This window comes from Bos taurus, chromosome 22 (genome assembly GCF_002263795.3).
Source record: "Bos taurus isolate L1 Dominette 01449 registration number 42190680 breed Hereford chromosome 22, ARS-UCD2.0, whole genome shotgun sequence".
Lineage (NCBI taxonomy): Eukaryota > Metazoa > Chordata > Mammalia > Artiodactyla > Bovidae > Bos > Bos taurus.
Genome location: NC_037349.1, coordinates 46,131,483 through 46,147,095, shown reverse-complemented (window position 1 = coordinate 46,147,095; position 15,613 = coordinate 46,131,483). Strand labels below are relative to the sequence as shown.

Genomic DNA, 15,613 nt, shown 5'->3' with positions numbered 1-15,613 from the left:
AACTGTCTTAAAATTCAACATTCAAAAACTTAAGATCCTGGCATCCATTCCCATCACTTCATGGCAAATAGTTGGAGAGAAAGTGGAAGCAGTGTCAGATTTTATTTTCTTGGGCTCTAAAATCACTGTGGACTGTGACTGCAGCCATGAAATTAAAAGATGCTTGCTCCTTGGAAGGAACGCTATGACAAACCTAGACAGCATTTTAAAAAGCAGAGACATCACTTTGCCAACGAAGGTCTGTATAGTCAAAGCTATGGTTTTTCCAGTAGTTATGTACTGATGTGAGAGTTGGACCATAAAGAAGGCTGAGTGCCGAAGAATCGATGCTTTCAAATTGTGCCGGAGAAGACTCTTGAGAGTCCTAACCAGTTAATTAACTGGTTAGGAGATCTAAGCAGTTAATCCTAAATCAGAAATATTCATTGGAAGGAGTGATGCTGAAACTGAATCTCCCATAGTTTGGTCACTTGATACAAAGAGCTGACTCACTGGAAAAGACCCTGATGGTGGGAAAGATTGAGAGCAGGAGAAGAAGGAGGTGACAGAGAACAAGATGGTTGTATGGCATAACCAACTCAATGGCAATAAGCTTGAGCAAACTCTGGGAGATAGTGAAGGACAGGGAGGTCTTGTGTGCTGCAGTCCATGGGGTCGCAAAGAGTTGGACACGACTAAGCGACTGAACAACAAGTGAAGTTTGAGAACATATGTTTCCCATTTCCACTTTGTTAGGGAAGGTTTTATGGAGGAAGCAGCATTTCAGGGGGTCTTTAAACAGGGGAAAGAGTTTGTCCCAGGGCCTTGAAGCCCTGACTGTTGGCTGTGTTTTCAGGCATTAGGGAGACGTCTAAGCCATGTTTGTAAAAATACAAATCTTTGGCCACAGTTGGGGGGTGGGAGAGGGCGGTGGTGTTCAGTTATGTGGCATAGCTGATCATGAATATTAGCCAAAATCCAATGCCCCTAATAATTCCTGTTTCCTTATTTTGAGGATTCCTGAAATAAGCCTGTTGTATACTGTAAAGCAGTGCCCTAAGACAGCTTTCAGATATGTTACTCTGTAATATTCTCTTGTGCGTGAGTTTGCTTATATATATGTCCCTGGTCAAAGACTGCATCCTTCCTGTCTAGATGTTTACCCATAAAATGTAGTCCCTGCTTAATGAGTTAGATCTTTGAAACACTGGGGCGGGGTGGGGTGGGGGGAGAAAGAGCAAAAAAATTTTCCTGAGTAGAGACAACTTTATTAGAAAAAAGTTATTTTGAGATTCTCATTCAGATGTTCTAACAGTATCTAGCATTATCATTCACAAAGTTGTCCTCAGGTTGTTAAAAAGAGAAAAAGAGAACAAACAAATTCAACATTTTAGTTCATACAAGATGCAGTTAAAGTTCAAAGAGGGAAATCTGTTTACTTTTATATTTAGGCAACTTAAAATACAGTGAATCCCATAGAAATTCAGAATCTCCAGATCTCAGATGAAGGTAATAATGATTCTGTAAAAAGAGGAAAAGTCTTGGCTTAAAAGCATTGTGTCATTTATGTAGCATTTCAAGGATTGAGTTATGACAATTAAGACAATCAAATGCAAAGCAAGGTGGAAATATTACTTAGAAGGTTTGCTGCTTCTTTATTATTTTTCACTGCTACTTTCTTAATGCCTTAAGTTATTTAGGGTTCAGGCATTTTACAAGAATATTGAAAAAATGCCAGTACAAAATGGGAGTCTAGACAGTGGTTGGTGTTCTTAATTTGTCTAGATTTTAAAAGGAAAACAAATCATCTGAGTAGTATTATAAAAGACAATTCATATTGCTTACACTGAAAGAATCAACTCAATTAAAAATAACAATCCTTGCTTTTTCTAAATAGCTTGTTATAAAAAATATCGAAAATACTGATAATCAAATATGTTTAACCTAGACTATAAAAAGTTATTCTGATAGCATTTCCATATCAGAGTATTACCATGGTTTGTATAAAGGACTATTTTGATCTTTATGGAAAAAGGGATTTAAGTAGGATTATTATTATTTATTTGTTTTACTTAGTTTAAGACATTAATATTCATTTCAAGCATATTCTACTCAATGGTTTTATTTATAAAATGTTTTCTGTAAGTGAGAATTTATGGAATGTTCTTTTTATTAAAATTTTCAGTCATACAGAAAAGAGATAGATTCTTTAGAAAGCACTTAAAGATACACACACAGAGTAGTGATTTAAGAATCTTTTGGTTTTATTGCTGAAGCAAGCTATTCTTGCTTTCCCTTCTCATTTCAAAATGACTTCTTAGATTATTGAGTAAATTAATTTTTAACTGTGCCTATGTATGTAAATCCTCTTGTTTAAAATCAGCCAGTGTTGAAACAGCCAGCAAATTTCATGATCATCACTAATAGCTGTGGCAGTCTAAAATTCACAACCAGAGTCAGATAATGTTAATATTAGCCAAGGAGACAGTGTGGATTGATACTGAGATTCCTTTTCAGGCTTAAAAATACACCAATAGGATTTAGTTTCCGTGTTTCAGTGGCTTTTCACGTATGTTCTACCTCTGACGAGGGCCTATATGTTTCTCCTAAGAAAAGGTCCTTCTGTGTATACCCAGTACAGAAATTTAAGACAGATCACTGAGTATGGTTCTTACCAGGTTCTTACCCTGCTACTTCTATTCACATTGACGATAAGGGATGTTGTGATGGTAGAAAGAGAGGGACATTCTGGGGAGGGGAAATAAGCAGAGCACCTTTTTGGTCTGGGAAAGGTGGAAAGGTCCAGGGATCTTCTCTGTGTGTGCGGTGGGGGCAGAGGGGAGGTTGGGAGGGACTCTATATATCTCCATACTCTACACGTGTCCTCTTTACTAGATCTATGTTTCCATGACCTTCTCCTTAGTGCTATCTCACCAACTAATTTGTACAGAGTGTTATTCTGTTAACTTTCTACTATCCAGCTTTCTGTTCACCATGGGGTGTGGAAACTGGAGAACATGGATGACATCTGCCATCTTTAAATATGTGTTTGAGAAAGTGGGTGGGAAAGAACCCTCCCTTTTCCTGCATATTCCCATCATGTTCTCAGATCATGAACACTATTTTTTTTTTTTTTTTAAGAATCAGTGGTTCTCCTTTCAAAATGTTTCATCTGATATTTAAAGATGTACACAGCTGCATATTTCCCCCAAAGGTTATTGGCAGAAGTAATAGTTGATATCACCTGCGTTTCAGTTTGATGGGAAACTAAGTGACACTGGTTACAATTTAAATGCGTTTTTATTGGTAAGGCCTGTAAATGGTTTATTGCCCAGGACCTTGTGCCTGCAATTCACCCTGAGTGCCTCTAGATGGTGGCAGTGTCTTTTTCTGGAGTGCAAGTTCATGTCATGCTAGGTGTTGGAAGGAAGACAAGAGATGCAGCTGTGTACTCACAAATTATGTACACACATATATAAAGTATTTCTGTATTATGTTATACATTTGTATGATGTATTTTATTAACAGTCAATATGCTGATCAACTTTAATAAGAAAGTAAAACGTATAAACATAGGAGAAAGGATAGAAGAAATATGATATTTGTGGAGAGAAGGCCTTTGTTCTTGGCTTAGGGCCATTCTCTTCCCAAACTGAGTTCCCCACTTGTGCACAACCTTCTCTTTCGGCCCAAACCTCCAGGGCTGAGCAGATGGCAGGAGGCTCTGCTGAAAACCACCTGGCAACCCTCAAATGAGCTGCCGAGCCTGACGCCCTTGACTCACTCAGATGCCTTCTCAGAGCCAGGAGTCCCGCTTACCTCCTTTCTCTGGGGCTTGGCACTCATCACCAGGGCCCTCCAGCTACAGGATGAACAGAGAATTCTGCCACTGGCCCTAGCAAGCATCCTCTGAATGGAGACGTGAAAGAAGGCAACATAGCAGATGTCCTTGAAAAGTCACAAGTCCAGTGCATGTCCTTTTGGGCAAAGAGAAAAAACTGCCTCAATTTATCCCAATAGAAGAAAGCATGGATGGAGTTGATCTTAGGGTTGAAGGCTTTTAGGACTGGTAGCTTCCCATCCTTTCCCCCTTCCTCCCTCCCTCCCTCTCCTTCTGCTTTTCCCTCATTACACACGCACACACACACACACGCTCATCTCTCCTCATCTTTCTGGGTTGACTTTATTTTCTCAATTGCTTCTCTGTGAAGAGGGGATATGGCTATCAGGCTTACATTCCTAAAACCACACACAAAGCAGTGTAGAGAGTTTTTCTTATTCACTCCAGATGGAAAAAAGGAAAAGTCCCCAAATAGCCTACTTTGAGTCCATGTGTCTAATTAATAAAGCAATCAGTGTGACCTGGGCAGAGAGAGAGAGTTGAGTGAGTGTGTGTGTGTGTGTGTGTGTGTGTGTGAAGGGCTGTGGTTGGCACAGCCTGAGTTGGATGCCCAGCCACATGTGCAGGGTGGGAGAAGTTAACTGTCAATAAAACACTGTGTATGGAAAGGCTGAAGAATATTTCCCTAAAGGACGGGGTTGGTATTTGCAAACAGAAGAAAAAAAGAAGTGCTAGGCAATTTTTTCAAAAGGTCTACCCTGCATTGTTCCATTTGCAAATATTCTTAAGTAAAGTAATTGATGAAATTGCTGTGCAGCAGATAACTTGTTGCTAGTGTTGTTAACCTGGTTTTCAGAAAGCTTCTGAGTTGGTCCAAGAAGGCCGGAAGAGTATTTTTATTTTTGTTCAGGCTGGTCATGAAGAAGATAGCCTTCTGCTCATGTAATGGGAGCCAGTGTGCCTGGCCCAGCCAGCTCTTCCCTTTCTGCCTCATTCTTTCCTGTCCCTGCTGGTGGACTTGTGGTTCCTCAGGGGTAAGACCTGTGTCTTATTCCTGGTTGTCTTCCCAGCACGTGGCATGAAACTTGGCACATAGCTGATGCTCAGGGAATGTTTATCAAGGGAATCGATGAATAATAATGACTAGACCTGCAGCAAAATCGGTAGACCACAAACCCGCTGCTGTTATCCTATCTGGGCCGCACCCTACAGCCGTTAGTGGGAAACTAATCAGGCCTTAGGAGGAGAAGCCTGGCATCACTGCATGTACCTCGCACATGAATCTAAATGCATATTCATATGAGCCCACATGCATGATTAACTTGGGAAGCTGACAGGAAGCAGTCAATCTGTTGAGCAAGTTTGTGTTTTATAAACCAGATGTTCGGTATTATTATTCATCATTTCCTTTGATACCAGAATGGTCTCCATTATGTAGCATAGGAAATGAAGGATATGGAATAATATACACTTTTTATACAGCTGAATACCACAACCAAGCATTTCAGAGGCCTGTTCAAAGCCTGGGCAAGTGTAATTGAATGGCAGTTCATTTTGGGATTCACACTTGGACTTAAGTTAATGGGATTTTGCCCAGATGGACCATTGCGACCCCCCTCTCCCATTCCTAACCTTGGAAAATGAATGTTGACTTTATGTCTGCATTTTTCTTGGAAGACGTGTCTATGAATCATAGGCAGTGTTCTTGCCTCAGTGGCCTTTACAGGTTAGGGAGCCACAGAAAAGCAGGGACCCTCTAGTGTGGTGTTGGGGACAGAGGGTGTCTGGCTGTGGTTGGCTGCGTAACTCTTGATGGGTGGTCTTAAGAAAAAAACCTTTTGCCACAAGCTGCTTTTTCCTGTGGCAGGAGTACAGAATGCTTCTCAATCGAAAGGTGCTTACTGTGCATATTAACTTTCAATTTGATGTTCCTTCTCCACGAAATGTTTAAGGTTCGCAGAACCCAGACCCACTGGAGAGTAGGAAAGGTGGAACTGGTGGGTGCAGAAGAGCATCTTCACGCTGTGCAAGTGTTATTTCCGGAGTGCTGCCAGCCCTCATGGCCATACTGATGAGTTGGTGTATGATCGGAAGGACTACAGGTTAGGGTTCTGGCCAAACCAATGCACATCTGAGCCAGAACGGTCCCTGAAAGAGGAGCATGTGAGCCCATAGCAGTGGCTAGACTGAGCCCACTGCATCTCCTTTGTTTACCTGTGGCTGTTTAAAAATGAATGGTTTCTGTGCAAATGCAATATTATGTTTTTTTTTTTTTTTTAATTTAAGTAATGGTACATTAATTATATTTGGAATTAGCCCCTGAATGAAGTTGATACTATATCCTGGCTTAATATTTAGAAGTTAGTTTCCCCTGATCTTGTATTTGGGCCAGGACAATTACCAGTGACTTATAACTGATTTTTACTGTTTGCAGGAAAAAGTTTCATTTCTCATTATTGTCAGTGGCTATGTTTTTACTTCATCCATGGTACATATTGGCATTGCTTGAAATTTTGATTTGAGCTCCAGAGTGGAAGTTACCCAGGGTTATGGATCAGTTCAAATCAGTTTTCTGTGTAGCATTAAGGTTTACTCAAGGAGTCAGAATGTGGGAAGGTTTCTGATTCTGGGGGAATTATTCATCGTGGCTTGGTTCTGCCTTTGAAAATGGCATTGCATGCCCCCCTTGTTGGCCATAGTATACTTTAAGTATATTTAGCAAGGTATTGGAACCATGGTTCCAGAAACTGTTATATACTGGTTGCCTTGGTTCCTGCAACAGTGATTGTCAGCATTATCTCATAGTTAATATTATTTGGTTATTAATATTATATATAGTTTGTTTATTTATACTAGTACCAAAATTAGGCCGCCACAAATAATAGATTACATGATTAAATGTGTATTACTCCCGATTCTCCAGAGAAAGAAAACCATAAGAGATGCGTGTGTATGTTTTTTCCTTAAATGTAAGATAAGTACACACACAAGGAGAGAGGGGGAGAGAGATTTTAAGCAACTGCCACTTACGTACGTGCTGGGGACTGACGCATCTGAACGCTGTAGGGCAGGTCGGCAGGCTGGAAATTCCAGCAGAATGGGGTTTTACAGTGTTGGGTCTGAAGACAGTCTGGAAGAAGAGTTCCTTCTTCCTTGGGAAAAATTCCTTCCGTTTTCCTTGGGAAAACTGTTTTTGTCTTAAGTCCTTGACTGATTGGCTAAAACACACACAGATTATGGAGAGTAATCTGCTTTATCAAAGTCTACTGAGTTTTTATTGAAATATAGTTGACCTATAATATTATCTTAGTTTCAGATGTACTACATAGTGATTTGACATTTGCAAACATTATGAAATGATCATCACTATGTCTAGTAACCATCTGTCCCTGTACAAAATTATTATATTACTGACCACATTCCTTATGTTGTGTATTACATCCCCATGGCTTACTTGTTTTATTGCTGGAGGTTTGTATCTCTTAAGCCCCTTCACCTATTTTACTCCCACCCTCCACCCCTCCCCTCCGGCAGTCATCTGTCTGTTCATCTGTGAATTTGTTTTTATTTTAGCTTGTTTGTTTTGTGTTTTAGATTCCGAGGATAAGTAAGACGTCTGACTTAGGTTTCTTTTAAATTACTGCCTCTGTGCTGGGAATTGAAAAGTGTGAGATTTTGCGAGTGCTCTTTAAGAGCAGAATCTCCACGTCCTATAACTCCATGCCTCCTCTAAAGATAAGTCCTGCTGATTTTCAAAGCCACATGTTCAGGGGTCTTGACTTCCCAGTGTAGGGCCCCTGGGCTGAGGAGCCTGGAGCTCAGACCACTTGCTCCTTGGGGAGTGCCTCGACAGTTATGGTGTTCCTCCATTTGTAAATGCTGGCGTGGATGTGTGGGTCTCGACTTTATCACGACTCCGCCCCTCCTATGCATCACACTGTGGTTCCTTCTTTATGTCTTCAGTTGTAGAAAATCTTTTCTGCTAGTCTTCAGGTTGTTCTCATAGATAATTGCCCTGTAAGTAGTTGTAATTTTGGTTTGTCCTCGGGAGGAGGTGATTTCAGAGTCTTCCTACTCCATCATTTTGGCCATCTCTAAAGTCAACTAGTTTAAGTGTTAATTACATTTAAAAAATACATTTACAGCATCTACACTGTTGTTTGAGCTAATGACCATTGCCTAATCAGGTTGCTACATAAAATTTACTGTCACATCATGAATTTCCAGTCCTTGAGGGATCATGAGATTCTTGCATTGTTTTGCTTGTCATGGAGGAATAGGCCCATCTTGACATACAGGTAAAATGGATAAAAACATGGTTTTCTCTGTCTCTGTTAAGGGTTTTCCCAACTCATATAAGTTTCTCTTCAACTGTCATCATTATTGATGGTGGAAAGGATTTCCTTTTAACAGTGCTTCTTGAATTTTAATATGCATACTAATTATTAGAATAAAGATTCAGATTCAGAGAATCTGGAGAAGGTTTGAAATTATGCATTTTTAGGGCACTCAGATTGGAGAAGGCAATGGCACCCCACTCCAATACTCTTCCTGGAAAATCCCATGGACAGAGGAGCCTGGTAGGCTGCAGTCCATGGGGTCGCTAAGAGTCGGACACGACTGAGCGAATTCACTTTGACTTTTCACTTTCATGCATTGGAGAAGAAAATGGCAACCCACTCCAGTATTCTTGCCTGGAGAATCCCAGGGATGGGGGAGCCTGGTGGGCTGCCGTCTATGGGGTCACACAGAGTCGGACACGACTGAAGCGACTTAGCAGCAGCAGCAGCAGCAGGGCACTCAGATGCTGAAGATGCTGCCGCTTCTTCATACTACATCACAAGAAATGCTGTCCTATTGCTCAAATAACCTATTGGAAGAAGAAGACTGGTAAAATATTCACCAAATTTAATGACCTGTTCTCAGGAGGCCTGCCAGTCCATGGGGACCTCAGTCCATAGGACCCTCTAGATTTCAGGATCGTCTGCTTATAATAGTCTTTTCAAAAAAGACTGAGGGAACAACACCTTCTTTTGTGTGAAATTAAAAGTGATGCAAAAGTGCCCAAACATCAGAAAACACTCCAGCCTGAAGATAGTGGATTCTCATTCACAGGTTGCTTTATTTGAAGCTTGAATAGACTATGAAACCAGGAAGTAAACCTCTCCTACTGATTGGCCAATTTTGGCCAATTTTGGTCCCTGTCGTCAGTGCCACATGCCTTAATCTTCCTGGAGACTCTGCTACTTGCTAGCCATGTGATCTTGAAGGCAGGGAAAGGAAACTAACATCCTTTGAGCACTTGCAGATGCCAAGTACTTTGATGGACAGTTTCACATTTTATCTTCATGGCAACAATGCTGAGGAATAGTTGGTGTTATTTTATATGAGAACATGAAGGGTTAGATAAAGATTCAAAGCTGAGAACTAGAACCAGGTTTGTCTTGGACCAAAGCCTACTGTTATCTAAGACTCAGTTTCCCCATTTGCTCACAGAGCAAGGTAGGGGTTTATACCTTTCTCCTGACACTGTTGTGAAAGACAGATATGATGGTGGGTCTCAGTGCACTTGTATGCAATTCAATGAGTTACAGAAGTATACTATGGGCCAAATTCAAGGGTTGTTCTTCCAGGAGGAATGTTCAGCTTCAGTTACCAGTGATTCAGGGATGAAATGGATAAGTTATTTTTTCATTTTGTTTGTTTTCCATCTGGGACTGGCATGTAGATATATGTAGAGATTCAAAAGGGCCATGACTCAGCTACCTTGGGGAGAATAAATGCTTCCAGATTCCATTGTTTGCAGCAGGGGCAACTCGTAAAACCCCTTATGCTCATGCTTTCTGATCCTCAATTTCCACATTAAGGAGAAGCATTAATATTGCACATATTGAACATAAAGTCTGTAAAGTAAAACGATAAAATCAATCTGTAGTAATAAAATAAAATGAATCACTAGGATCCAAACAGGGCTTTATTTGAACTCAAATGGCTGAATGCAGTAAACAGATCAGCTGGAGTGACTGATGGTAGCTATCATTGTTTCCCCCACCCGTGAGGAGAGGCTAGGATCCTCATTAGCACATCCAGGTAGAGGAATATTGTCCTCCCACCTAAGCTATAAAGACTTGAGTGGACACTGGTCCATTTCCAACAGCCCCTGGTCAGGAAGGGATGAGATAGTGAAAAGGTATGGCCCCTGGTACTGTTTTTTCCAGACTATTCTCAGGTAACTGGCTTTTCTTTCTCCATCCAGCTTGCTGATGATCAGGGCCCCGTCCTGATGACCACGGTCGCCATGCCTGTGTTTAGTAAGCAGAATGAGACTGTGAGTACAGTGACTGGATTTCCTTCTTGATGCTAAGGGGGTCGTTAACTCAGACCCTCTCTGACTCAAGTTCTGGTGACCTTTATTTACTTATTTAACTTAAGGATGGAGGATGTATAATTTTTCCTCACTTTTAATCCTGCTGTTAGAATCATGAAATCAAGAATAGATGAGAGGAATTTAAGCAGGCATCTTTTTACAGTATGCATCACTTTTCCAAAATTGAAGTGTTTAAATGACCAGAGGAAGGAAATCTCCAGAAAGAATCCTTGATTGTGATGGGATGATCTCACTCTCATTTATAGGTCCCAACCTTGAATTAGATCCCCAGGGCTGTGACAGTGAAGTGTTATAGATGGGATGGCTTACAATAGACGTGTATTTTAACAATTCTAGGGGCCAGAAGTCTAAAATTAAGAAGTCGATTGTAGGGGAGACTCCTTCCTTGCCCACTCCAGTCTCCACCTCTGTCTTCACACGGCCCTCTTCTCTGCTTATCTCTGTATCCTTTCCTCTTATAAAGACACAAATTGTTGGATACAGGCCCCATCCTGTGTCCAGGATAATTTCACTTTGAGATCCTTGATTAAATACATCTACAAAGACCCTATTTCCAAATAGGAACATGGCCTGAGGTTCTGGGGGCAGTTGCATTGGGGTGAAACAGCAGACAGGATAGTAGCAATGTGTATCTTATTTTAGAAGGCCCTTTCTGACATCAGAAAGTATAGCACATCACGTTGACCTTGGGACCTGGAACCCTAGAGGCCTATGCCTTTACCCCAGTCCTTGGTTCCAACTGTCTGGAAAAATGTTAGGGTTTTTGCATCTTTCTCTGGCTATTTAGTCTCTTTCTCCTGGGCACCAGATGGCAGTATAAATTGAGAACATAGTTAACATGCTAAGTGTTTCCTGTAAAAAGTTTCTGTAAGAGAAGCTGATTAATGATTGAAACTCCTTGGCCTCTTCAGATTCTTAATTTTCAGGAGAGAAAAGGAAATGGTTCTTAGGGTGTGTGTTGAGGGTTATAATAGGCAATGTTTGGCCTGAGAAGCTGCCATTCTTTCCTAGGAATGTTTTGGGTGGGGAATAGAAATTACCTCTTGCAAATCTGGATTAAGCTTCAATTTCTCTCAGTTTGAAGAAGGTTCCAGACAGTGCCTATGGTGTGTGACTTTTCAGGACATTATATTTATTCTGCCAAATTAACATTCTGTTGTTTTTATTGTTTAATGTTTCTTTTCAATAGAGATCAAAAGGCATTCTTCTCGGTGTGGTCGGCACAGATGTCCCAGTGAAAGAACTTCTGAAGACCATCCCCAAATATAAGGTAATGCATCGCTTAATTAAGAGTCGAGAGCCAGATGCACGAGATAATCTCACAGCTTGCCATAGTGACAAGAAAAGCTTGAAGGAAACCCACTCTTTCTAGCGGATTCTGTGTTGTTTTGTTTTGGTAGAATAATAACAGTCCAGGAAGATCTGATTAGGTCTACATGCGCCCACCCAGGTTTGTATGGGCCTTTGAAAGTCTACACAAGTCTGCAGGACTATACAGGTCTTACACCTCTGATGATTTTCTAAGCCAGTCTTGACTTACCCCAATCTGAGGACCCCCTAAAATCTGTTGCTTCTTAACAGAAACCCAGTGAGGCACAAATAAAAGTGGTCCCTGCTTCTACTGAATAAATATTCCGTTTATCCTGAAAGGTAATGGGGTACGAATTAATATTCCTTTTGTAGTGCTACATTAAACCTATGGCAGTAAGAGAAGTGTAAGTTTGTTTTGAATTCTGGGGACAGTTGAGAGGGTGGAGTAGGAAAGCTTAAATACAGGGTCTACATGCCACCTGAAATCATTTCACTGTATGGTGTTTTTCCTAAGAAGGCAAAATAGGTCATGCGAAGATTGGATAGAGAGCTGAGGAGTGAGATCCATAGGGGATTGTTCGGACTCAAGGTGTGAACCCCCGCCTTCTCAGGCTCCCCTTAGCTGTGGACATCAGCACATCACCACTTTCCAGAAGCCCATGCTGCACCTCTACCTCTTGGCCCAGGCTTCTCAGAGAACCCATAAGGTCAGGTTCTTCCCAGTGCTTCCTAGATGGTCCTTAGAACCTGATCCACTCCTAGAAGAGGAAACTTCTTTGAATAAGCAAGGTGTGTCTGTTCCCATGTGCTGATTCCATTTAGGTGATCAAATTAGAAAGCTACCTTCATAATCAAAGGAAATCAACTCTAAGCTAAAATCAGGTATCCAGGCTACAAAAGGTGGCCTCATTAACAAAATAAATTTTCTGATTGGGTTTACTGAGATGACAAAGGTCTTTCTTCCTGCTATCACCCTGGAGCTCTGACAGCCGGGTTCTTTCACCAAAAGGGCTTTTCCATTTGGAGTTCAGTTTCCAGAGTGTAATACGACATCTGGTTGACCCAAACTCACAAAAGCACATGTTGAAAACTGTTTAGCTCCCTAGAGGTGGAAAGTCAGGGGGTTAGGGAGCTATTTGAGGCCCATAAAGATAGTGGACTTTACTCTTATTGAAATCCTTAGACTTAGAGGCCCAGAATTGCTGGCTCACTGTTTAAGAAAGAGCATCCAACCTTTACCACTCTTAAGCCTCTAGCATCAAATAAGATGTAGAAGCCCAGATACAGGGCCACTATTTAATATATGCCCAGTAAATCCAGAAAGGATGAACATATAGGTGTGTGTGTGCTTGGTCACTCCGTTGTGTCTAACTCTGCAACCCCATGGACTGTATAGCTCACCAGGCTTCTCTGTCCATGGGATTCTTCAGGCAAGAATACTGGAGTGGGTTGCTATTTCCTCCTCCGGGGGATCTTCCTGACCCTGGGATGCATGTCTCCTGCACTGGCAGGTGGATTCTTTACCACTGAGCCACCTTGGGAGCCCAGAACATATAGGAAATGGTAACAATTACCCTGTGAATTTGTTTTTCAAAGCTTCTTCTACTAGGCAATGTACTAAGATCTTTATAGCATTATCTCACTTAATGCAGTAGACACTGCTATCCTTGGCTAAAGAAACAAGAGACTCAGAAAATTTAAATATCTTGCCAAGTCTCAAACTAGCAGTGCATGCTTTAGCTATTACCAACCTAGACAGCATATTAAAAAGTAGAGACATTACTTTGAAAACATAGGTCCATCCGGTCAAGGCTGTGTTTTTTCCAGTAGTCATGTATGGATGTGAGAGTTGGACCATAAAGGAAGTTGAGTGCTGCAGAATTGATGCTTTTGAACTGTAGTGTTGGAGAAGACTCTTGAGAGTCCCTTGGACTGCAAGGAGATCCAACCAGTCCATCCTAAAGGAAATCAGTCCTGAATATTCATTGGGAGGACTGATGCTGAAGCTGAAACTCCAATACTTTAGCCACCTGATGTGAAGAACTGACCCATTGGAAAAGACCCTGATGCTGGAAAAGATTGAAGGTGGGAGAAGGGGATGACAGAGGATGAGATGGTTGGATGGCATCACTGACTTGATGGACATGAGTCTGAGCAAGCTCTGGGAGTTGGTGATGGGGGAAGCCTGGCATGCTGCAGTCCATGGGCTTGCAAAGAGTTGGACACAACTGAGTGAACTGAACTGAAGCCTAGAGCCATAAGAAACAATAAAGGACAATAATAGTAATAGTTAAAATATATTAAAAAAATTAGTAGCTAAAATAATACAATAAGACATTCACTGAACTTTTCACTGTGTGTTTAGTATGGTAAAAGTGCTTTATATTCACTGTTCCCACTGAATCCTCGTTACACTCCCATGAAATAAGTACCACTTGGTCCCATTTTTAGATGAAGATATGTGAAATAACTCTTATTATTTCTCGTTATAACTCAGCAAGTAAATGATGAAGGAAACAAAGTGTAATAAGGGGATAAGAAGAAGATCAGCTACAGAAAATTAGCTGCTTTCCCCAAAGGGTCTGGGAACCAGAGACCCAGGTGTGGCATACCTTAATCTAAGTTGCCCTTCCTCTGGTCCCCACCAGAGCTGTGGGAAGAGGTGTCCGTGGCAGCTGGAGTGAACCGTGGGTGAATGGGGCTCTCTCATCTAGGAGAGGAGAGCTCCAGGGATCAGAGTGCAGATCACACCTTTTTCTCTTGATTAACACCTTGTAAAGATGAGTCAGCTCTTGGCTCGTGTGGTTTTCCCAGAAGATATTGATAGAATTCTTTCTTTTCCATTAGCTTCATAGATTTTCCCACAAGCAATCAGACTTCCTGTAATTTTTATTAAGAATTCCAGACACCCCAGCAATAATTTCCAGACACCACAGCCTCTGTTAATGTAAAGAGCCATTTTATAATTGGGTTCACTTCATTAGTCCCGATTCTCTGCACTTGGAAGGGAAGCACCTCCTTCCCCAGGCTTTTGCACCACAAGGCCTCTGGCCACCAGGAGAGCGTGCTTCAGGATGGGGGCCCCTTTGGCAGCCCCAAGTGCCGGGAGGCCTTGTGTCCCATCTGCTCTCTGACTGCGGCATGGGACTGCATGTTAGGATGGACAGAATGGCTAGTTGTATTTCAGATGAAACAAAAATTAGAGATTTCATCTGTATATTGATTTGAGGCCCTAAGCAAATGTTGGACATTGCCATCTACAAGTTTTAGGTTTTTTGAGAGACTCATCCACAGAATGGGGAATGTGTTTTGAGATTTGCTAAGTTTCTCTTCTTCCATCTACATTAGGTTATATCCATTTGCAGTCAACGAACCAACAAAACATTCTGATGTTATTTTCTCACTGTTCTCCTGGGAAGGATTTTAACCAGATAGTTTCTGAATGTCAAGAAGACTTTCTCAGGTACAGGCTTGAGGAGGACTGACTATGTACCACCCATAGCAAATCAGCTTCTCCTTTTCAGCTTACGTTCGATATTTACTCTAGCTCAAATTTTAAAGATGAATGAGGTAATATTTGGGTAAAGTGATGACTATCTTAAATACATGCAGACCTTAACTGGAGCACCTGCCATGTGCTAGACATTATGCTAGAGGCTGGAACAGTCAAAAGATGAATGAGAGGCTTCCTTTCCCACAGAGAGCCCATTCTGATGGGGGAGTGTCTAGAATAAGGCAGATGAAGGAAAGACATCCAGCTAGGGTTGAGAAGCGGGCAGAAAAGGAAGTGTGGCATTTTCATGCATTAAGGTGAAGGTAGTAATGGAAAAATTCTCAGAGTTTTATGGAGACATGATACGGAAAGGAGGGCGCAACAGGAGAGACATGTTTATAGGAGAAGATCATGAGGCTGAGCTCATAGCTGGGGAGAAGTGGGAAGGAGTAGTGCTCTGAACAGCTTGCATTCATTGAGTAAAGGTCTCAGTGGGAGAAAAAAGCTGCGGGGGGTTTATTGTTGCTGTCATGAGCTCTTGAGAGGCAATGAGTGGAGGAAGGAAATGCTGGGTAAGTAGGTAGGGGCCAGACCCCAGGGA

At 41.5% G+C, this 15,613-nt stretch overlaps 1 protein-coding gene across 6 annotated transcripts in view; it reads left to right on the top strand.

Annotated features, from left to right (window-relative positions):
* Positions 1-15,613, top strand: part of CACNA2D3 (calcium voltage-gated channel auxiliary subunit alpha2delta 3) — a 900,236-nt gene that overhangs the window by 671,429 nt on the left and 213,194 nt on the right. For all 6 annotated transcript variants that reach the window (XM_059879667.1, XM_059879666.1, XM_059879665.1 and 3 more), the window contains 2 exons: positions 10,077-10,148; positions 11,398-11,478. In XM_059879667.1, the coding sequence (XP_059735650.1) occupies positions 10,077-10,148; positions 11,398-11,478 (153 nt within the window). The remainder of the gene's footprint in view (positions 1-10,076; positions 10,149-11,397; positions 11,479-15,613) is intronic.